General features: G+C 43.4%; 1 protein-coding gene across 14 annotated transcripts in view; it reads right to left on the bottom strand.

The window, feature by feature from the left end:
- The window catches only part of LOC133556297 (potassium channel subfamily T member 1-like), a 320,711-nt gene that overhangs the window by 135,343 nt on the left and 161,373 nt on the right, over positions 1-23,995 (bottom strand). The window contains exon 2 of one of the 14 annotated variants that reach the window (XM_061906099.1): positions 16,861-16,899. The exons of the other annotated variants lie outside the window; for them this stretch is intronic. Coding sequence (XP_061762083.1) covers positions 16,861-16,899 — 39 coding nt within the window. The remainder of the gene's footprint in view (positions 1-16,860; positions 16,900-23,995) is intronic. 14 annotated transcript variants of the gene reach the window in all.

The raw sequence follows: 23,995 nt of genomic DNA on the forward strand, positions 1-23,995 counted from the left end.
CTTTCTGTATTCACCGGTTCAAGACCATCTACTCCCTGTCACCCATGATGTAGTTTTTAGCACATCCATAGCGAGTCTACTGACAGATATAAGTTTGAAATATACTCTAGAGTCTGTATTAGAAATGTCAACAGCAAAGGATGCATGTGCATGTAAGAGCACGTCTGCCCCTCGACAAGAGGACAGAGAAAAAGAAGCAACTTATTGACTACAAAGGTGGACTCACGCAAAGCACTTGGGGTACATTTCTTCCATATATGGATAAGGTTGACGTCACAAATAGGAACAGTGTCACTAATGGGACAAATTCCAAGGGATTGTTTAGAAGAAGTAAGAAGGAAGGCAAGATTGTTTCATGAAATATCTCCACAATACAATAAACATTGGTTTTGCATAATAGGTCCCGTTTACAACAATTCCTTATGGTCTACATTAGGTTTGTACCGTATACCATGAATTGATTAACGTACACCCAGACTTAAACAAGTTGAAAAACGTATTCGTGTGTTACCATTTAGTGGTTAATTGTACGGAATATGTACTGTACTGTGCAATCAACTAATAAAAGTTTCAATCAATATATCTATCAAAACCAGTACTAATACAGTACCGCAATATTAATCAATCATATTTGATACTATACCGCCTCTAAAAAGTACCTTTTTTTTTTTTTTAAGGGCATGATGGCTCGTGGTCACATCATGCCATTGCTGGTTTTACGAGCAGAGGAGCATGTCCGGCAGCGCACACAAACAGAGTACTTACAAGCAGAAAATGGAGAATGGGTGCATTTTGGTCTTTTTTTTCTTCTTTAAAAATTCCTATTACGTTTATAAAGTCAGGAAATACGTCCCTGGACACATGAGGACTTTGAACATGATCAATGAACGATCCTGTAACTGCTTGGTATCGAATCGATACCTAAATGTGTGGTGTCATCCAAAACTAATGTAAAGTATCAAAGAAGAGAAGAATAAGTGATTATTACATTTTAACAGAAGTGTAGATAGAACATAAGCAGATATTAACAGTAAATGAACAAGTATATTAATAATCCATGTTTACAGTTTGTCCCTCATAATGTAGACAAAATAATAGTTAGATAAATGACACAATATGTTACTGCATACGTCAGCAAACTAATTAGGAGTCTGTTTGTTTACTTACTGCTAAAAGACAAAATGTCTAGTATGTTCACTATTTTCTTTAAGGGCTAAATAACAATAATAAACATATGTTTCATTTACCCTAAGATTTTTTGTTACAATAAAGACAATAATGACATTTTTTGTGCTCCCTTTTTTTAGAAAAGTATCTTAATACATTTTGGTTTGGTATCGGGACAGCCCTAGTCTACATAACATGTAATGGAAGTACTTTGGTCACAGTCTTTCTTTACAGTCGATCTTCAAGCTACTTTCTAGCGGTCTGCCATCATCGTCACATCCGTTGTGTCCTTGGACAAGACACTTCACCCTTGCTCCTAATGGGTCGTGGTTAGGGCCTCGCATGTGTGAATGTGGAAATATGTCAAAGCTCTTTGAGTACCTTGACGGTAGAAAAGCACTGTACAAGTATAACCCATTTACCATTTACAAATCCATCCATCCATCCATCTATCTTCTTCCGCTTATCCATTGAATTATATTCTTAGAGATAGCAACAGCGATGGATTTTAACATCCATGTACGTGCCAGAGTCTGACCGGGAGTGAGAAAAAAAGCAAAGAAGAAGGAAACAAAACCTGAAAGATTTGTAATTTTTTTTTCAAAGATACACTGTATTGCCAAAAGTATTTGGCCACCTGCCTTGACTCACATATGAAGTTGAAGTGCCATCCCATTCCTAACCCATAGGGTTCAATATGATGTGGCTCCACCTTTTGCAGCTATTACAGCTTCAACTCTTCTGGGAAGGCTGTCCACAAGGTTGCGGGGTGTGTTTGTAGCGATGTTCCACCACTCTTCCAAAAGCGCATTGGTGAAGTCAGGTGAGAAGGCCTGGCTCTGAGTCTCCGTTCAAATTCATCCCAAAGGTGTTCTATCGAGTTCAAGTCAGGATTATGTGGAGATCAGTCAAGTTCATCCACACCAGACTCTGTCATCCATGTCTTTATGGATCTTGCGTTGTGCACTGGTGCACAGTCATTTTGGAAGAGGAAGGGGCCCCCACCAAACTGTTCCCACATGGCTGGGAGCATCGAATTTTCCAAAATGTTTTGGTATCCTGGAGCATTCAAAGTTCCTTTCACTGGAACTAAGGGGACAAGCCCAACTCCTGAAAAACAACCCCACACCATAAAACCTCCTCCACCAAATTTCACACTCGGCACAATGCATTCCAAAATGTAGCGTTTTCCTGGCAACCTCCAAACCCAAACTGGTCCATCAGATTGCCAGATGAAAAAGCGTGATTCATCAGTCCAGAGAAGGCGTCTCCACTGCTCTACAGTTCAGTGGCGACGTGCTTTACACCACTGCATCCCACGCTTTGCATTGGACTTGGTGATGTATGGGTAGATGCAGCTGATCGGCCATGGAAACCCATTCCATGAAGCTCTCTGCGTACTGAAGTTTGGAGCTCTGTAGCAACTGACTGTACAGAAAGTCTTTGCACTATGCGCTTCAGCATCCGCTGACACTCTCTGTCAGTTTAAGTGGCCTACCACTAGGTGGCTGAGCTGCCGTTGTTCCCAAACTCTTTCATTTTCTTATAATAAAGCCGACAGTTGACTTTGGAATATTTAGGAGTGAGGAAATTTAACGACTTGATTTGTTGCACAGGTGGCATACTATGACAGTTCCACGCTGGAAATCACTGAGAGTGGCTCATTCTTTCACAAATGTTTGTAGAAACAGTCTCCATGCCTAAGTGCCTGATTTTATACACCTGTGGCTAGCATACTTGTCAACTCTCCCGATTTTCTCGGAAGACTCCCGAATTTCAGTGCTCCTCCCGAAAATCTCCCGGGGCAACCATTCTCCCGAATTTCTCTCGATTTCCACCCGGACAACAATATTGAGGCACTGCTTTTAGCATCCTCATTCACCTGAAAAGGAGACTATTATATAAGTCTGCATTATCCATAGGTTTAACTATCACCAATAAATTAGGCAGGCAGGGAGTAATTTCTCAGCCTGTGTTTATTCCAGCCGGCAGTTTAATACACTGACACACAACATCCGGATTCCCATTATGCATTGCTTCCAAACTACGGCAACTAGTAATGTCTGAAAACATAACAGAGACAATGCAAAAGAAGGAAGAAGAGACATAGCGACGAGTAAGAAGAAGTACGCTTGCAAGTTGCAAAATGATTGGAAAAAATCATTTCAGTTCATCCAGGACAGCTTGAAGGGAAAGGGGTATGCTGCCTGCAAATTTTGTAGATCAGACTTCTCCATATATATATAAGAAATACTTGAAATGATATACTCCCCAACCCCCACCTCAAAAGTGTACATACACTTGTAAAGAACATAATGTCCTGGCTGTCTTGAGTTTCCAATCATTTCTACAACTCTTATTTTTTGTGATAGTGTGATTGGAGCACATACTTCGAAGTGATCGAAAGGGAAGAGGTATGTTGCCTGTAAATTTTGTAGAACAGACTTCTCCATTGAACACGGCGGCCGAACGGCTATATTCAGTCATGAACGGTCAGCGAAGAATAAAGCGACCGCAGCGCAGCATCGTTCACAACCCAGTATTATGGGTCACCTCGCAAAATGGAGACCCGATGGTGTAACTTATGCTGGGACAAAGATGGCTATGCTGATAGCTGGAAGCAACATCCCGTTCTCATTTGCGGATGTCTACAACAAATCTGTGAAGGATACGTTCCCGGATGCGGAGATTGCTCGCCAGTACGCAAATGGAAGAACAAAGGTTACTCAAATAGCGAAAGGTAAGTGTTGTTTTTTTTTTTTTTGTAACCAGCAATCACAGTACAGTTAGTAGAACAACTGTGTTTTTATTACTGTGTATTTGATCGGTGCCGTCGGAAACTCAACTATTTCTTTTATTTATATACAGAATAAAATAAATATATATATAGCTAGAATTCACACACACACACACACACACACACACACACACACACACACACACACACACACACACACACACACACACACACACACACACACACACACACACACACACACACACACACACACATATGAAATACTCGAGTTTGTGAATTATACTCCTCCCCTCTTACCACACCCCCGCCCCAACCACGTCCCCAACCACGCCTCCGCCCCACCCCCGACCACGCACCCACACCCCCCACCTACCGAAATTAAAGGTCTCAAGGTTGGCAAGTATGCTTGTTGGTCACAAAAACATTCATGAAGTTTGGTTCTCTCATGAATTTATTATGGGTCTACTGAAAATGTGAGCAAATCTGTTGGGTCAAAAGTATACATACAGCAATGTTAACATTTGCTTACATGTCTCTTGGCAAGTTTCACTGCAATAAGGCGCTTTTGGTAGCCATCCACAAGCTTCTGCTTGAATTTTTGACCACTCCTCTTGACAAAATAGGTGAAGTTCAGCTAAATGTGTTGTTTTTCTGACATTAACTTGTTTCTTCGGCATTGTCCACACGTTTAAGTCAGGACTTTGGGAAGGCCATTCTAAAACCTTCATTCTAGCCTGATTAAACCATTCCATTACCACTTTTGACGTGTGTTTGGGGTCATTGTCCTGTTGGAACACCCAACTGCGCCCAATACCCTGATGATTTTAGCTTGTCCTGAAGAATTTGGAGGTAATCCTCCTTTTTCATTGTCCCATTTACTCTCTGCAAAAAGCACCAGTTACAATTGGCACCAAAACAGGCGCAGAGCATAATAATACCACCACCATGCTTGAAGGTAGGATTAGTGTTCCTGGGATTAAAGGCCTCACCTTTTCTCCTCCAAACATATTGCTGGGTATTGTGGCCAAACAGCTATATTTTTGTTTTATCTGACCACAGAACTTTCCTCTGGAAGGTCTTATCTTTGTTCATGTGATCAGGGGCAAACTTTAGACAAGCCTTAAGGTGTGGCTTCAGGAGCAAGGGCTTCCTTCTTGCATGGTAGCCTCTCTCTCTAAACACACTTGACTGTGGACACTGACACCTGTGTTCCAGCAGCTTCCAATTCATTGCAGACCTGCTTTTTGGTGGATCTCGGTTGACTCTTGATCGTCTTGACCAATTTTCTCTCAGCAGCAGGTGATAGCTTGTGTTTTCTTCCTGATCGTGGCAGTGACAAAACTGTGCCATGCACTTTATACTTACCAACAATTGTCTGCACAGTTGCTCTTGGGACCTTAAGCTGCTTTGAAATGTCTCCAAGTGACTTTCCTGACTTGTTCAAGTCAATGATTCTTTTTTTCAGATACGTGCTGAGTTCCTTTGACTTTCCCATTGTGGCGTTTGTAACCGAGTCTAATGACTGCATCACATGTGCTCTATATTAAATGGGCTCAGAGAAGTCAACAGGTGTCGTCAATCATAATCACTCACATGAAGTTAAGAGGCCATGAAGCTAATTTGATTTAATTGTAACTTTTCTACATCACCCAAATTGATCATGTATGTTGCTGTATGTATACTTTTGACCCAGCAGATATGCTCACATTTTCAGTAGACCCATAATAAATTCATAAAAGAAGCAAACTTCCTAAATGTTTTTTGTGACCAACAAGTATGTGCTCCAATCACTCTATCACAAAAAAATAGGAGGTGTAGAAATTTTTGGAAACTCAAGACAGCCATGACATTATGTTCTTTACAAGTGGATGTGAATTTTTGACCACGACTGTAAGTAATTACATTTTATTTTTACATAACCTGGAATGACAGGATTTTAAAATTAATTTCTGGGATTTTTAGAAGATGTAACAAGTCAGTGGTGTACTGAGGGGCCCGACCATGCAACTGAAGAGCAGGAGCATAACAAATCAGTGATGTACCGAGGGGTCCCACCATGCAACGCATGCAAAGTCAGGACTAAAATCTTCAACTGAATTTGACTGGAAGCCAATGAAGACTGGATCGAAAGGGGGTGATGTGGACTGTTCTGGTCTGAAGTCTAGCAGCTGCATGTTGTACCGTTTGAAGTCTCTTTAGCGTTGACTCGTTGAAGAGAGAACTGCAATAATCAGTACCAGATGAAATCAACGTGTGAATGATAATTTCCAGATCAAATTTTGACTGCAAATTTCTCAATTTAGAAATATTTCGGAGGTGATAAAAAAGTTTTTGGTCGGTTGACGACGAGACCCTCCAAAGACCAAGACTGATCCAACACAAGCCCAAGGTTCCTGAGACCAGTTCTAACAAATGAACAGCGAGGGATCTTTTCATTTGGAGAAATTATCAGAATTTCGGTTTTTGTTTTTCCAGATTGGTAAAACCGTCTTTATAGAGGTTTGCACACTTGAAGAGACTTCATTGACACCAAACATAAAAGGTAGGTCGGCACTTCTTAACTCCTCACAAAAGACTGGAGGTTTATGTATTGATTTGAGCTGGTTCTTAAAAACAATAAACACCGCTGGAGAAATAAAAATGTACTATTTATAGAGCTATCCGCTGAAGTGAATAATTAACCAGGTAACAAATAATGGTAAATCTCAAATGGCTCCTTTGGAACGAAGCACAATTGTACAAAAACACACAACTACTTATAATAAACTGCCATACCATCACAGATGTTGGCTTTGCAACTTTGTGCATAGAACAGTCTGGATGGTTCCTTTCCTCTTTGTTCTGGAGGACACGACAGCCACAGTTTCCAAAAACAATTTGAAATGTGGATTCGTCAAACCACAGAAAATTTTTACACTTTGCATCAGTCCATCTAAGATGAGCTCGGACCCAGGGAAATGTTTCTGGGTGTTGTTGATAAATGGCTTTGGCTTTTCATAGTAGAGTTTTAACTTGCACTTACAGATGTAGCGACCAACTGTAGTTACTCACAGTGGTTTTCTGAAGTGTTCCTGAGCCCATGTGGTGATATCCTTTACACACTGATGTCGCTTTTTGATGCCGTACCGCCTAAGGGATCGAAGGTCACAGGCGTTGCCGCTCACGTGCAGTGATTTCTCCAGTTTCTCTGAACCTTTTGATGATATTACGGAGCGTAGATGGTGAAATCCCTAAATTCCTTGCAATAGCTGGTTGAGAAATGTTGTTCTTAAACTGTTTGTCAACAAATGCCTGAGCAAATTGTCAAAGTGGTAACCCTCGCCCCATCCTTGTTTGTGAATGACTGAGCATTTCATGGAAGCTGCCTTTATACCCAATCATAGCACCCACCTGTTCCCAATTAGCCTCTTCACCTGTTGGAATGTTCCAAATAAGTGTTTGATGAACATTCCCCAACTTTCTCAGTCTTTTTTGCCACTTGTACCAGCTTTTTTGAAACATGCTGCACACATTCCAGATGAGCTAATATTTGCAACAACAACAAAAAAAAAACATGAAATATCTTGTCTATGCAGTCTACTCAATTGAATATAAATTGAAAAGGATTAGCAAATCATTGTATTCTCTTTTTATTTACCATTTACACAACGTGACAACTTCACTGCTTTTGGGTTTGGGCAAGGCCTACATGGTTTGTATTTAAATTTTCGAATTGCAAATATCCAAAAAACAGTAACAGGCAAGAAAAGTGGGTTTTATATAATATGACCCTCTTAATATGCATAATATGTATTTAAAATGGGATATGACTGAAACTATATCACGATATAAGTGTTTTATATCAGTCAATATTGATAAATAACTTTTTTTTCCCCACTCATTTTGACTTTGTCTTCTCAATCCATGCAGAGAATCAACCCAGAGACAACAAGATGGTGCAACCAAACATGATAGTTGATACTTTTACCTGATTGGCTGTTAACGTGTCACGCCCACTGATCACTTCCTGCGCTGCCAGGTGATTAAAGAGTAAGTGCCTTTGTTCATGCAACCAACCTTGCTTTGTAACTTCCGGTTTCGTCCGACCAAAACACATATTTGTATAGAATGTTTTACCAAACTTATTTTTCATTGATATTGATATATTGATATCTATTGAAGTGGTTTTATGGGTCCAGCCATACCTGGTCTTATTTGTTTTGTCTTGTGAAGAGTTCCGGGCACTAGTGGAATGATTGAAGGTGCGATACAAATACATTTTGATTGTTATTTTGGCTGTGCCAAGTGTAGTTGATGCACACAGGTCACAACTGGTGGTTCCACTTGCTATCAAACTACAATGAAGCTGGTTTGAATGTAAAAACATATTGTATATTACAGAAATTAAGGAATTACGAGTACAAATATGTCCTCATTCTGACACATTTTCAAACATCTGCTGTAAGAGTAATTTGTTGGTAATAAAACATGACATAACGTATTTTTCGGACAGTCAAGGGCACTGCTAAATAAGCTGCAACCACTAAATTTTTGAATTTTTTTTCCCCCCCAGATATACCTGTATACTTTGCGCAATAAGTTATTTACACAGACATACATTAATTATTTACAAATAGAGCCTGTTACATGGCAGTAAAATGGCTAATGAAACAAAATAGAAGGTTGTGTCATGGACCCATTAGCGCAGGGGTCGGGAACCTTTTTGGCTGAAAGAGCCAAGAAGCCAAATATTTTAAAATGTATTTCCGTAAGAGCCATATAATATACAGTATTTTTTTTTAACACTGAACACAACTAAACGTGAGCATTTTTAAGTAAGACCAACATTTCTGGAGTACAATAGGTCCCTTATTCTTTGTAATAACATTGTTATTCTGAAGCTAACTGTGGAGGGGCGTGGCCTGCGGGCCTGCAGCGAAGCGGGGTGTTGCAAGGACCAGCCTCGAAATCAGCGACAGGCGCGTAAATGGCCCACCTGGGCCTTGTTATCTAATCACCTGTCGCTCTGTTATAAGCAGCAGCCAGGGGGAGAGACAGGGTTGGAGCTGGAGCCATAGCGCGAGCGAGAACGAAAGAGAAAAATACATCTGCTGGAAAGCAACTGAGAGACTTATTGAAAAATATAACAATATTGCAACCCTGAAACAGGCTCTCATGTCAGTGCTTGGTGGTCTGAAGAACCCCCAGGAGAGCAAGACCCACACTAAACAATAATAAATAAATACCTTTTTACCATTAACGCAACTTTTTGAACATAAAAAAGCATGAGAATGTTTTATATTTTGAACGTCATTTTTAACACTGTGATTACAAGCGGAATCATTCATTACTTATCCTGTTAAGCAATGTCAGCTCAGATTTATCCGAGAGCCTGATGCAGTCATCAAAAGAGCCACATCTGGCTCGCGAGCCATAGGTTCCCTACCCCTGCACTAGCTAAACCACAGGTGTCAAAGTCAAGGCCTGGGGGCCACATCATTTTATATAGCCCTTGAATGTCTTTAAATGAATGTGCGCCAATAGAGTACTTCATCTTTTTCGACTAAATGTATTCAATTTTAGAGAAAAAAATACATGTACTGCATGCCTTTGCATATCTTTTTAACATTGATATTCTCGAATAATGCAACAAAAACATTATCTTGCATTCCATAAAATGTATAACAATTTGAAAAAATACTTTTCCTGCCGCACCCACAAATCTTTAGAAGTAATACATAATTTCCACATATTAGTCACACTGAACTATAAGTCTCAGATATATACATTCATTGGGGCGGTATAGCTCGGTTGGTAGAGTGGCCGTGCCAGCAACTTGAGGGTTGCAGGTTCGATCCCCGCTTCCGCCATCCTAGTTACTGCCGTTGTGTCCTTGGGCAAGGCACTTTACCCACCTGCTCCCAGTGCCACCCACACTGGTTTAAATGTAATTTAGATATTGGGTTTCAATATGTAAAGCGCTTTGAGTCACTAGAGAAAAAGCGCTATATAAATATAATTCACTTCACTTCCCATTCGGAAATTAGTTACTTACACATAAGTATTATGCAAATGTTTATTTACATAACTTGATTTTTTTCTAAACACTGTAACACTGCAGGAAAACAGCTGATCAAACAAAACAGAAGTCATGTCATGGACCCACTAATTGTGGAAGCTGGCTCTCCAATCAGCTAAACCAGGGGTCGGGAACCTATGGCTCGTGAGCCAAGTGTGGCTCTTTTGATGATTGCAGCTGGCTCGCAGATTTCGGCTTTTCAGATAAAACATAAAATATTATCACTTGTTTTAATCCATCCATCGATTTTCCACTGCTCATGTCCTGTTCAAGACTGCATTCGGCTGTAGGAGCAATTGTCCATTCTTTTTATTGGATAATAATAGCTGACGTTGGCCGTTGGTGGGTAAACAGGTAAACGCCCCCTTTTGACTCAGTGTTGTCGGTCGTTAGCTCAAAGCTAACCCTTCGACGAAGAAGATGGCGAAAAGAAAAAAGGATGAGGAGTATTGTACATTTCAGGACGAATGGACTGAAGAATTTGCCTTTGTGGAGAGAGCAGGTTCTGCGGTGTGCTTAATTTGCAATGACAAAATTGCATCGATGAAACGGTCGAATGTACAGCGGCACTTCGACACACGCCATGCTAGCTTTGCATCAAAATACCCTGCGGGAGACAGCAGGAAGAAAGCGTGCCAAGGGCTAGTGAGCAGAGTGCAAGCTAGCCAGCAGCAACTCTGCGTACGGACCCGGCAAGGTGACTATAATTCCGCTACTTTTGCTGGAACTTTAGCAATAGTGAGGAACGGAAAACCATTCACAGATAGCGAGTATGCTAAAACGTTCATGCTGGATGTAGCCAATGAACTTTTTGATGATCTTCCGAACAAAGACAAGGTAATCAAACGGATACAAGACATTGCCTCTGTCGGCAAGAACTGTTCATGATCGTAGCATCATGATGGCAAACCAAGTGGAGGAAAAGCAAGTTAAGGACATAAATGCAGCGCCGTTCTTTTCCCTCGCTTTGGATGAGTCAACAGACGTAAGTCATTTGTCGCAGTTCAGTGTGATTGCAAGGTATGCTGCTGGTGACACACTGCGCGAAGAAAGTCTTGCTGTTCTGCCAATAAAGGGTCCACAAGAGGTGAAGATTTATTCAAGTCTTTCATGGAGTTCGCTCATGAAAAAATTCTACCTCTGGATAAACTTATCTCAGTGTGTACTGATGGTGCTCCGTGTATGGTGGGGAAAAACTAAAGATTTGTGGTGCTTCTCCGTGAACATGAAAATAGACCCATCCTAAGTTTCCATTGCATTCTACACCAGGAGGCACTTTGTGCTCAGATGGGTGACGGGCAGCTTGGCGAAGTGATGTCGCTGGTCATTCGTGTGATCAACTTTATTGTTGCCCGAGCCTTAAATGATCGCCAGTTTAAAACACTGCTGGATGAAGTTGGAAATAACTGTCACGGTCTGTTTTTGCACAGAAATGTGCGTTGGTTGTCAAGAGGGAAGGTGCTCAGCCGTTTTGCAGCTTGCCTGAACGAAATCTGGACTTTCCGTGAAATGAAAGGCATGGAGCATCCTGAGCTAGCCGAAACTGAGTGGCTCCTCAGGTTTTACTATCTCATGGATATGACTGAACATCTGAACCGGCTCAACGTGAAAATGCAAGGCATTGGAAATACAGTGCTATCCCTTCAACATGCCGTGTTTGCTTTTGAAAACAAGCTGGAGCTCTTTATCATGGATCTTGAAACAGGTCGTTTACTACATTTTGAAAAACTGAGACAATTTAAAGATGCATGCACAGCAAGTGAGCCCACGCAAAACTTTGATCTCCACCAGCTAGCTGGCTTCACATCCAGTCTCCTACAGTCGTTCAAAGCACGCTTTGGAGATTTTCGTGAGCACACTCATTTTTTTAAGTTCATCACCCATCCAAACGAGTGTTCACTGAACACAGCCGACCTGAATTACATTCCTGATGTCTCCCTCAGAGATTTTGAAGCAGAATTGGCTGACCTGAAGGCCTCAGACATGTGGGTGAATAAGTTCAAGTCACTGACTGAAGATTTGGAAAGAATCGTACGACAGAAAGCGGAGTTGGCGAGCAAGCACATGTGGACAGAAATTAAAAAACTTCAACCGGAAGAACAGCTGATCATCAAAACTTGGAACGCGCTTCCTGTCACATACGACACACTGAAGCGTGTGTGTATTGCTGTATTGACCATGTTTGGATCTACATATTCATGTGAGCAGTCATTTTCACATCTTAAAAACATCAAGTCCAACCTACGATCACGTTTAACGGATGAAAGCCTCAACGCCTGCATGAAGCTTAACCTCACCAAGTACCAACCAGACTACAAAGCCATCAGAAAATACATCCAGCACCAGAAGTCGCATTAATTGTGAGTATTACAACATTATTTAAAACAATAAATTCAGAGGCTTATTATACTCACATTTAGTTGAATTCAGTCTTAAAATATATTATATGGCTCTCACTGAAATAAATTTCCAAATATTTTGCTTTCATGGCTCCCTGTGTCAAAAAGGTTCCCGACCCCTGAGCTAAACAGACTCAATAACTCCACGGTGACGTTTCTGTGAATTTACTGAGGAATTTGTGAAACTGAAACAATACGTACAGAATGCCATTGTAAGTTAATAATACTAACACTGACACTCATTAAACATGTTAGCTAATGCTAACGATGCCCGCTTGATCACATTACTTTAGCACGTACAAATGCCCATTGAAAACACTCTGACAGACAACACACATGGGAATGTTTAGTAAGTAAGAATTGTTTTGGCTATATTGTAAAGAAATCCAAACGTTTAGGGTGAAAAATGAAGAATCCATACAAGTAAGAACGCTATGGACAGCTCCAAGGTGCACAGCTTAGGACATTGCATCACCTGCAGTGAACGAACTCCAGCCATTTTCTACCCCATGTCCATAAAGGGGTCGCGGGGGGTGCTGGAACCTATCCCAGCTGCACACGGGCGGAAAGCGGTGTACACCCTGGACAAGTGGTCACCTCATCGCAGGGTCAACACAGATAAAAACATTCACACACTAGGGCCCATTTAGTGTTGCCAATCAACCTAACCCCAGGTGCATTACTTTGGAGGTGGGAGGAAGCCGGAGTACCCGGAAGATAATGCCAAAGCACAAACAATAACACAGCTTTTCAGTGTGTTTGCTAGTTGTTTAAAAAAAAAAACTATTTGTTTTATGGTCGTCAGCAAAGAAAAATCCATAAATTAGCTGCACCGTTTTGTTAGTCACAGGGTTTAAAGCGCAGGATAAAAGTAGCGGCTTATAGTCCAGAATTGACTGTACATGGTTGTGGTCAAGATGTTACACTGGCTAACAAATAATGCACTTATGGGAATAATTATGGCAGCTTTCCCAAAGGCTGTGCTTTATGAACAGGAAATGAAAACCTGATTGCTTCCTGTCAAGATTAATGAGAGCTGAGGCTTTTATCTGCAAACCACAGGAAGTACTTAAGTGAGATATCAGGTGTTTGGGTGGCACTTCTTGCAGACAAACAAACTGACCGCAGCAGATGTGGTAAAATATTTACCAGACGATTGTTTCTGGGCGCCACTCGGAGACCCAAGTGGCAAGAATCCCTGCAAAGCATTTTTTTTTACAGAATCGGCGTAGGACGAGAGATGGCGGTAGGAGATGGCGGTAAGAGATGGCACGTGCGTCAACATGTTTCTACTGTAGGTCCGCAGGGAGGGAAATCCATTTTCTACCAGCAGCACGGGGTTGCAAAGACATAAATATTAACAAGATGGTAAATGATGGGTGTGACTAAAAGTTACATAGAACCTCTCAGACTGCGCTTCTGTGTGATGCAAGCATGCATAATGTACAGAACAATCAGTGCATCCACATGTTGGCAAGAAAAGAATATTAAACATACAAGCTGCCTTTTCACCATTTGGTGTAACAATAACAATAATTCTTATTCTCTGGGAGGTTTTAGCACAACAAGTGTTGAAAAGGTAGCTGTATATGCAATAGGGAGCATCATTGCCCTGGACAATGGCTGTCAAACATGGAGGACTGTCATGTGCAAAGTCAACAGCAGAGGTGGGACCAAGTCATTGTTTTGTAAGTCATAAGTAAGTCTCAAGTCTTTGCCCTCAAATTCCGTGTCAAATCCCGAGTCAAGACAGGCAAGTCCTGAGTCAAGTCCAAAGTCAAGACTGGAAAGTCTCAAGTCAAGACCCAAATCCTGCATTTTGAGTTTCGAGTCCTTTCAAGTCATTTTAATCACAGATTAATATATTTACACAGTGTATGCTTTTAAAACGCTGTATTTATTTTTTAAAACAAGTGCATTTGAAATTGCAGGAAAAGAAAATAGTGCTGACATTGCACTTCATAATAGCACTATTAACCATCAGTCATTTTAAACATTTAACTAATTCCTTTACAGGATAAAGACATTTGAAAATTGCAATTGTACTTATTTGCACAAAAATATTACCATTGTATTTCCAAATCATATTGCATGGTAACTAGTTCCACAGCAGTTTCTATCCTGTTCTTACCTTATCTCATTGATCTCATCTCATACTGTATGTGTGTTGATGTGTGCGCGTACCCATCAAAAACATAAATACATGAACATAACAATGAACAGAGTTGTACTTTTTAGATGTCAGGGCCCTATGATATAAGTACACATATTCTGAATAAAGTATACATTTTAACCGACCTTTATTTAAATATGTTTGTCTTTTTGTAGGTGGCTAAAATATGTGGTGCTGCTGACCGCCGCCTAACGTTATGTTACTGAGTGTGATACATTCACTAACGTAACATTATGTGTAAGTAGCTCATACAACCCTGCTTAAAAAAATCATTTGACAAAAAGTATGAATATGGTAGCGAATTGCAGTGGACGCAACAGATTGCGGTGTTTGCAATGACGTTATAACCATAGACATCTTTATAAGTAGACGCAGCATTGGCTGCTGTGACGCGAGAAATTCGGCCGCCATCTTGAAGTGGTGATGAGGAGCCGGCGAGCAGCCTAAACTGACAGTTGACAGGTAAAAAAACGGAATGGTGTTCAGCGTTTTCCTGCTCAAATGAGTGGACTGTTGAAAATAGGAATCAGGTGATTAATTTCACAATTAAGATTTATCAATAACGTACTATTGGTTGTATTTTGTGAAAATAATATTACCACAGAGTTGAGAAGGAGCAAAGATCTTCAATATTTGTATGTGAAAATCACAAAGAAATCTTCTGGGGAAGGATGACTCCTTTACAGGGGTTTGGTTTACAAACTTTCAGCCCTACCTAAAAGAAAATCCACCAGCCGCTGCTGATTATGATGTATTCTCATTTTAGGCAAAAATATAAGACAATACTTTCTTAACAGTATAATTGTAACCAGGAATATGTCTTCAAGTAACAATATTCAAATACTAAGATTGTTGGGTAAAACAGAAATTGGTTTTATTCTGAATCCAGTGAAACAGATTGGTGTTTTTTGGTGATACAAAGACTTTCAGGTGTTTATATATGTTTATATTTAAGTATTTGGCAGACGCTTTTATCCAAAGTGACATACCTAAAAAATACATACAAAACAATCAATGTAAACATGATCATTTAAGGGAAGAATGTAATGCAACAAAACAATACAAAGTGTCAAGTCAGAATAAACTCTGCTGCTGCTGCCGCAACAGAGATACAGTCTATAAGATATATAGATATCTAATGTATTCATACATTGTTTATGTAGGATATACGCATGTATATATAACCTAATCATATTGTTTCTTCAATTTAAAATTAGCTGACGTTTTTTCCCCCGTTCTCTGGGATTATATTCCCAGTTTTGAGCTCGGACGTCTAGTCACATTGCATATACGAATATTCTATTACTGTTAAGCAAAGTATGAATAATAAAACACGCCAAAACATGTGTCCTTCATCATAGCTACATGTATGACAAAAAAAGAGCGTGGAAATTAGTGGTATTCAGTGTGGTTAGATGAATTAAATGCTCTTGACAGTTCATTGCTCGTGCCAAATGAATTGCACTGAGTGGAGCGAAACACCACTCCAAGATGGCGGCCCCGTGTCTCGTCAGTGCCAGTAGGCAGTAGCGCTCGATGCTGCATCTACTTATAAGATATTTCTGGTTATAATGTTAGCAGTGAGTTTACAGCCTCACTGATTTGACTACACAGCAAATAAAAGTCACGTTACTTAGCCAATAAACGTTAGCTTACATTCAAAACTTACCGTTCATCGTGCAACTTCAAATGTTGAACGAAGTTGGAAGTTGTTGCGTCTTTGTCTGTAATCTTTGAACAGCGTGTATTGCATACTGCAAACCGTTTTGTGTTGACCACCTCGTAATTTTTTATACCCAAACTAAATTATTTTAGGTATCATTTTTTGCTCACTGGCACGTTGTTTGGACAGCTCTTCTTCGTTGGTTGTTGTACAATTTGATTGGTTGAATACTGTGGGATGAAAACAACGTTGATGTAATTTGATTGGATGTTGTAGTGACAGGCATCACACATGCTGACAGACACATACGTACACAATGAAAGATACGGACCGCTCCTGAATAACTTTTTAATGTTTGGGTTTTGGGGAAAGTAGCACCTCTCTAAGTTAAAAGGCTCAAGTCCAAGGGAAGTCACAAATCATTGATGTTAAAGTCCAAGTCGACTTGCAAGTCTCTTTACATTTTGTCAAGTCGAATCTAAAGTCGTCAAATTCATGACTCGAGTCTGACTCGAGTCCAAGTCATGTGACTCGAGTCCACACCTCTGGTCAACAGTGCCACAAGGGCCAAGCTTTTGTCTCCTCCGAGCATCCATTGAGACATGACCATGCCATGCAAGCATGATGCTGCCAGGAACTTACTGGGCATTGGTGGAGTCCATACTGTACTCCTCCTGATACCTGGATGCAGCACAGATAGGCAGGGTTAGGGCAGGGGAAGGAAGGAAACAGGAGAAGAAGGAAGAAAGAAAAGGAATCCACAGCACATTACTTCTGTCGACTTGGCATCAAGTGTCAACAAATGCGGAACAAATGGGTTTAAAGAGACGGAAGCAGAGATGCTACATATACATGGCAGAGATGCTACATGTGATGCAAACCATGGGGAACCAGCAGGGACACCTTCTACACTCACTTCTTTTGAGGACCACATCGGAATTATGGCTAGCCTATACACACACACACACACATATATATATATATATATATATATATATATATATATGATCAAGAGGATGGGTCAAATGCAGAGGACAAATTTCACCACACCTAGTGTATGTGTGACAATCAGTGGTACTTTAACTTAAAGAAAATATATACATACATAAATATATACAGACACACACATACATGCATAAATATGTGTGTATATATATATATATATATATATATATATATATATATATATATATATATATATATATATATATATATATATCTGACTGTTTGAGGCTGTGGACATGTCTTTCATACAGATAACAAGTTAAAACAGGTTCCATTAATACAGGTAACGAGTGGAGGACAGAAGAGCTTCTTAAAGAAGAAGTTACAGGTCTGTGAGAGCCAGATATCTTCCTTGTTTGAAGTGACCAAATCCCTTTTTTCCACCATCATTTACAAATGAATTCTATAAAATTCCTACAATGTGAATTCCTGGATTTTTTTTTCACATTCTGTCTCTCACAGTTGGAGTGTACCTATGATGAAAATTACAGACCTATGTCATCATTTTAAGTGGGAGAACTTGCACAATCAGGGGCTGACTAAATACTTTTTTGCCCCACTGTATATATATAGTGTAATATCTGTGATATTTGTATTGGTGCACTGTGTCTTTAAGAGTGTGGTGAATGCGCATGCGCGTGTGAGTGGCGGGGAAAGTGTCAGTGTGTGTGAGCGTGAGTTGTGGCTAACAGCAGCTCGTGTATGTGTGTGCATTATTTTGGTACTACAAGAAGTTACCGCTTGTTAATAAAGCGATTGAACGGCGCATCCTCGTCTGTGTGACTCCTTCACCACCGCGGGCATTACATTGGTGTCAGAAGTTTTTCGGTTTGAACCCGCTGCCTATGGATAGAGGATGTTCGCCGACCTCAGCGCTCGAGTGAAGGTAGAGAAAGGAACTGGGGAGTGTGCGATTGACATGCCGGACGCATCCTGCGTCGAGCACGGACGCCATGAAGCCGGCGTTTCGCGCCACATGGACAACAGTGTCCCCATGACGGAACGGCGTCATGACGCAGGAGCGCATGCGCCGCCGCCGCCGAATGTAAACAAACATGGCGGCGCCCATGAGCTTGTCTGTGAAGCATTGAGAACATTGAAGTTTTCAGGGAAAGGAAGCTGGGAGGCTTATAAAATCCAGTTCTAGCTTGTGGCTAATAAAGCAGGCTGGACTGATGAGGTGAGCGCAATACAGTTGGCTTTGTCACTGACTGAAGAAGCTGCGTCCTGTTTGCTCCTGCTGAACCCGGGAGAAAGACTTGATTACAGTGCGCTGGTTGCTGCACTGCAAAGGCGTTTTGGAGAGTTTGACTTGAGAGACTCTTTGCGCTGTGAATTCAAGCACCGTGACAGGCTGCCCGGTGAGTCGCTTCGGTGCCTTGCTCATGGGATCGAGAGGCTGGGTCGGCGTGCGTATATCGGAATGCCGGACGCAATCCAAAATGAACTGATACGTGATCAATTCATCCAAGCTCTTAAACCGGATGAATTGCGCTTGCGCGTCCAGCTTGCCCACCCTACTGCCCTGGCAGATACACTTGAACTCGCCAAGGAGAGTGAGATCGCCACTGGGGCGGCACCTGAGACATCTTCCCGCCCAGTTTCGGCTGCATCATTTACGCAGGGTGCAGAGCAAAGACCGGCTTGGGTGGAGGAACTTGTATGTGCGCTACATACCCGCTCAACCCAGTATGAGGAAAAGAAGGACAGACGAACGTCCACCGCTGTCTGCTGGGGGTGTGGACAACTTGGCCACCTGCTGCGGCGCTGTCCAAACAGGAAGGGCCAGCAGGGAAACGGGAGAGGGTCCGTGTAGCCCGGACAACACGGACCCCTTTAGCCAGTTACCGGGAGCACCAGCCCTCAAGTGATGAGACTGTTGTGACTGTGGGCTGGACAGAAGTGGGGGACCCATGTCATGTGTGCGTGCAGATTGGGAATGTAGCCTGCACAGCCCTGGTGGATACTGGCTCTTCAGCCACAATTGTGAGACCGGACGTTGTTCCAGCTGGAACTGTTGTAGAACCAAGTCTCACCAGATTAAAAACAGTGACTGGGGAAGTTGCCCAGATGAAAGGCAAAGCAACTTTTATGTTCATAATCGGAGGCTTGTCAGCAACATTTTCCGCTTGGGTGGCGGATGTGAGCGACCCATGTATACTTGGTCGAGACTTTTTAAAAGCCACGAGGTGTGTTATAGACATGGGGTCTGCTGTGCTCATTCTGCCAAGTGGCCAGCGAGTAAAGCTGACCGCTCCTACTGAACGAACTGTGGCTGTGTCCGTCAACACCGCAGTCGCCAGTCCGACAACCTGGGAAGGGGCTGTCAGGCCCTCCATAGAGAGAGAGGAGGCAATAGGGGAGCTCGCAGCCAAGAGGACATCACCCACCACGCAGCAGCCATCGGTAATGGGGGCAGAGTCCGCTCGCCCTGAAGAATCAAGTCCAAAGCGGGAAGCGGCGTCATCCAGGCCACTCCCAACAGCAGCGCGTAACCAACAACAGCAAGGGGAGGACCGGACGGTAGCGGTCCGCTTCATCTGGGAAAAGAACTGCGTCGGCCTCGAAGGGGAGCAGCGCGAGCGACTGTGGCGTGTACTGTGGGACTTTAAGGACATTTTCGCCCTCAATGAAAATGAGGTGGGTCTCACCCATCTGGTCGAACACCACATCGACACTGGGGATGCGCGGCCAGTCAAGGTGCGCCCCCGTCGCCTCCCCATGATCAGGCAGGAAGCAGCTGATAGGGAGGTCCACGCCATGCTAGAGGCGGGGATCATTGAACCCTCTGACAGTCCGTGGGCATCTGGCGTGGTTATGGTTCCCAGGAAGAACAGCACAAGGCCGCGGTTCTGTGTCGACTACAGGCCGCTGAATAAGGTGACAAAAAAAGATTGTTACCCACTCCCGCGAGTCGATGAGACGTTGGACCTGGTGGCAGGGTCCTCATGGTTCTCGTCGCTCGACCTGCGCAGTGGGTACTGGCAGGTCCCACTCACCCCTGAGTCACGGCAGAAGACAGCGTTCTGCACCACCAGGGGCCACTGGCAATTCAAGGTCATGAGCTTTGGACTCTGCAACGCACCAGGGACATTTGAGCGACTGATGGACACAGTGCTCGCTAACATCCCCAGGAAAGAGTGCTTGGTCTATTTGGACGATGTGCTCGTCCATGGACGGTCCTTTCAGTCAGCCCTTGATTCCTTGAGGCTGGTGCTGGGAAGGATTGCTGCAGCTGGACTTAAACTACACCCAGAGAAGTGCCATGTCATGCGGCGTGAGGTGGAGTTTCTGGGCCACAAGGTGGACGGAAGGGGCATCAGCACACTGGAGGAGAAGATCAGAGCTATAAGGGACTGGCCAATTCCGAGGGCCCAGAAGCAGCTAAAAAGCTTCTTGGGACTTGCCTCATATTATCGGCGGTTCGTGAAGGGATTTTCTTGCAGTGGCGCACCGTTGTTTAACCTTCTCCAGAACAATCAGATGTTCGTGTGGACGCCAGACTGTCAGGAGGCATTTTCTAGTCTCTAGGAGGCCCTCATGAATGCTCCTGTCCTCACCACTCCAGATCCAGCTATGCCTTTTGTGCTGGATACAGATGCCAGTAATGTTGGTATGGGTGCAGTGCTGTCGCAGGTGGGTCCAGAAGGTGAGCGGGTGGTGGCTTACTTCAGCCGCACCTTCAACAAGAGTGAGCGGCGGTACTGTGTGACCAGACGTGAACTGTTAGCTGTTGTGTTAGCTGTATGCCATTTCAAGTACTACTTGTGTGGCGTGTCCTTCACCATCAGAACAGACCATGCAGCAGTACAATGGCTAATGTCATTTCGAAAACCAGAGGGTCAGGTGGCACGATGGCTGGAGGAGCTGCAGTCTTTCCACTTTAGTGTGTGTCATCGGACCGGGGCGCAGCACGCCAATGCGGACGCTCTCTCTCGGGGGCCGTGTGCTATTGAGGGCTGTAGCTACTGTGACCGGCGCGACGCCAGAGAGAAAGAGCTGCGCGGAGATGAGACCGCTGAAGGGCCTTCATGGTGCACTTTGGAGACTGTGGACGCCGCAGAATGGGCGACCAGACAGGCAGAGGACAGCGATCTCGAACCAGTGCGGCATTGGGTCCAGAGTGGCAGGAGACCACCCTGGGAAGGCGTGTTGGGACTGTCAGTCGGCACCAAGGGCTTGTGGAGTAAATTTGCTGTGCTGCGCATCAGCGACGGTGTACTGCAGCGTGCATGGAAGGAGCCGGCCACCGGGGAGGAGAGATGGCAAGTGGTGGTGCCTAAGACTCTGAGGGACACAGTGCTGAAGGCGTGTCATGGGGGCTTGGGCTCAGGGCATTTTGGCAGCTCAAAAACGCTCCGCCGGTTGCGCCGAGGGTTCTACTGGGGTCAGCACCGGCGGGACATGGAGGACTTTTGTCGGCACTGTGATGAGTGCGCGGCTTACAAGGGACCCCAGGACCGGTCACACACACCACTTCAGCAGCAAGGGGTTGGAGCACCCATGGAGAGGGTAGCTGTGGACATTATGGGCCCTTTTCCCGTAACAGACAAAGGAAACAAGTATGTGCTTTGTGCAATGGATTACTTCACCAAGTGGCCGGAGGCGTACGCGCTGCCGGACCAAGAAGCAGAGACCGTGGCTGATGCCTTGCTGGAGGGCATGTTCAGTCGCTTCGGAACTGCAGATATCCTTCACAGCGACCAGGGCAGGAATTTTGAAAGACTGGACATGCAAAAGACACGCACGACTCCTTTGCATCCGCAAAGTGATGGACTGGTAGAGCGGTTTAACCGCACCATGCAGCAGCAGCTGGCAATCCTCACTGCCAACCATCAGCATGATTGGGACCGTCATATTCCTCTAGTGCTGATGGCATACCGCTCCGCGGTTCAAAGTTCCACAAGCTGCACCCCTGCCCTGCTGATGTTGGGTCGGGAGATCCGCACACCTGCTGAGTTGGCGTTTGGGAGACCACCAGGCAGCACCAAGGATCAACCGGGACTGGAATATGCTCGGAAGTTGCAAGATCGGATGGAAGCAGCACATTCCTTTGCGCGAGACCAGTTGGAGAAGGCTGGTTTACGGCAAAAGAGGAACCATGACGTGCGGAGCAAGGGCCGGGACTTTAGGCCTGGCGAACTGGTCTGGGTGTACACGCCAAAAAGAAAAAAAGGACGTTGCCCCAAGTTGGACAGACATTGGGACGGTCCGTGTAGAGTGCTAGAGAGGGTGGGAGAAGTAGTATATAGAATTGCAGTGTCCCCTAAGGGCCGAAAGGTTGTTTTGCATAGAGACCGTTTGGCACCCTACAGGGGGAGAGAAGTTCCCCAGTTTGAGGCGGCACCTGCCTCACCAGATGGCACTGGACAGTTAGTGGATCAAAGTTCCCCATATTCCACTATTGTTGTTCCTGTTCAGCCGCCAGCGCCACGTGTTGATGGACCTGAGTTAGAACAGGGCCGGCCACAGAGACATAGGCGTAGACCGCCAAGGTTCAGGGATTTTGTGGTTGACCCCTCGGGGCGAGGGGCTTCATAAAGGGGGAGGCAGTGTAATATCTGTGATATTTGTATTGGTGTACTGTGTCTTTAAGAGTGTGGTGAATGCGCATGCGCGTGTGAGTGGCGGGGAAAGTGTCAGTGTGTGTGAGCGTGAGTTGTGGCTAACAGCAGCTCGTGTATGTGTGTGCAATATTTTGGTACTACAAGAAGTTACCGCTTGTTAATAAAGCGATTGAACGGCGCATCCTCGTCTGTGTGACTCCTTCACCACCGCGGGCATTACAATATATATGTTTGACCAGGCGGTAAAACTAAGCATGCGCTAATTATTTTGCGAAGCGAGTTTGACCCGGCAGTAATTCAAGGCAGGCGCATCCTATATACCCTGTGGCAATTCAAGGAAATAAGGTATATACGCATATATGTATATTTATACATACATATTACATACACAACTTTTTTTTTATTTTACATATATATATATATATATATATATATATATATATATATATATATATATATTATTTTAATTTTATTTTTCATTACCTTTTAACTCATAAGTCAAGGTGACAAACAGATATTTGAGTATTTATTTTTGTTTCAGATGATGTGGCGGGCCAAATCATATGGTGTCATATGCCACCACAAATGGTTTGGCGGATCAATATTGCCCACTTTAATGGCGTGGCATGCCAGACTCAATGGTGGTGTGCTACTTTATTTCTGCAATAGTGCCTTGCTCGTAGGTGATGGTTTAGCAGTTGACTGTAAAGACTTCTGACAGGGACTCATGGCTTCTCTAATTGGGCTAATGGAGCGTCCATTACATCCAGGAAGACCTGCATATTCTATTAGGCTATATCTACATTAAGTTGGATAACTCCTTAGAGGAATAATTATATAGTCTAAACCCCGTGTCAGCCACACTAAACCAGCGTTTAAGGTTCCCCTCCTTGGATAAGTTTTTACACGGGTAAGTGCGCCGTGTATTTCTTGAATCTCCGGCTCTTAGCTTTGTATGGACTTGTTGATTGTTTACAAACTGAGTTTGGAGAAGAAGTGACGCCAGGAAGTGACCTGGTTTCGTAACTCGGAGGAAAACATGCGATTGTAGCTGTTTGGGATACAACACTTCTCAGACGGCAACATAGCCATGTTGAGTTTTGGATAAGTCCTGGAAGAACGGCAGTCTGGTGGGATATGTTTGTCACCCAGTGTGTTGTGTCAGAGGAACGGCAAGAGAACTTTCCAATGTCCAGGTCAACTGT

The sequence above is a fragment of the Nerophis ophidion genome, linkage group LG07, assembly GCF_033978795.1.
Source record: "Nerophis ophidion isolate RoL-2023_Sa linkage group LG07, RoL_Noph_v1.0, whole genome shotgun sequence".
Classification (NCBI taxonomy): domain Eukaryota; kingdom Metazoa; phylum Chordata; class Actinopteri; order Syngnathiformes; family Syngnathidae; genus Nerophis; species Nerophis ophidion.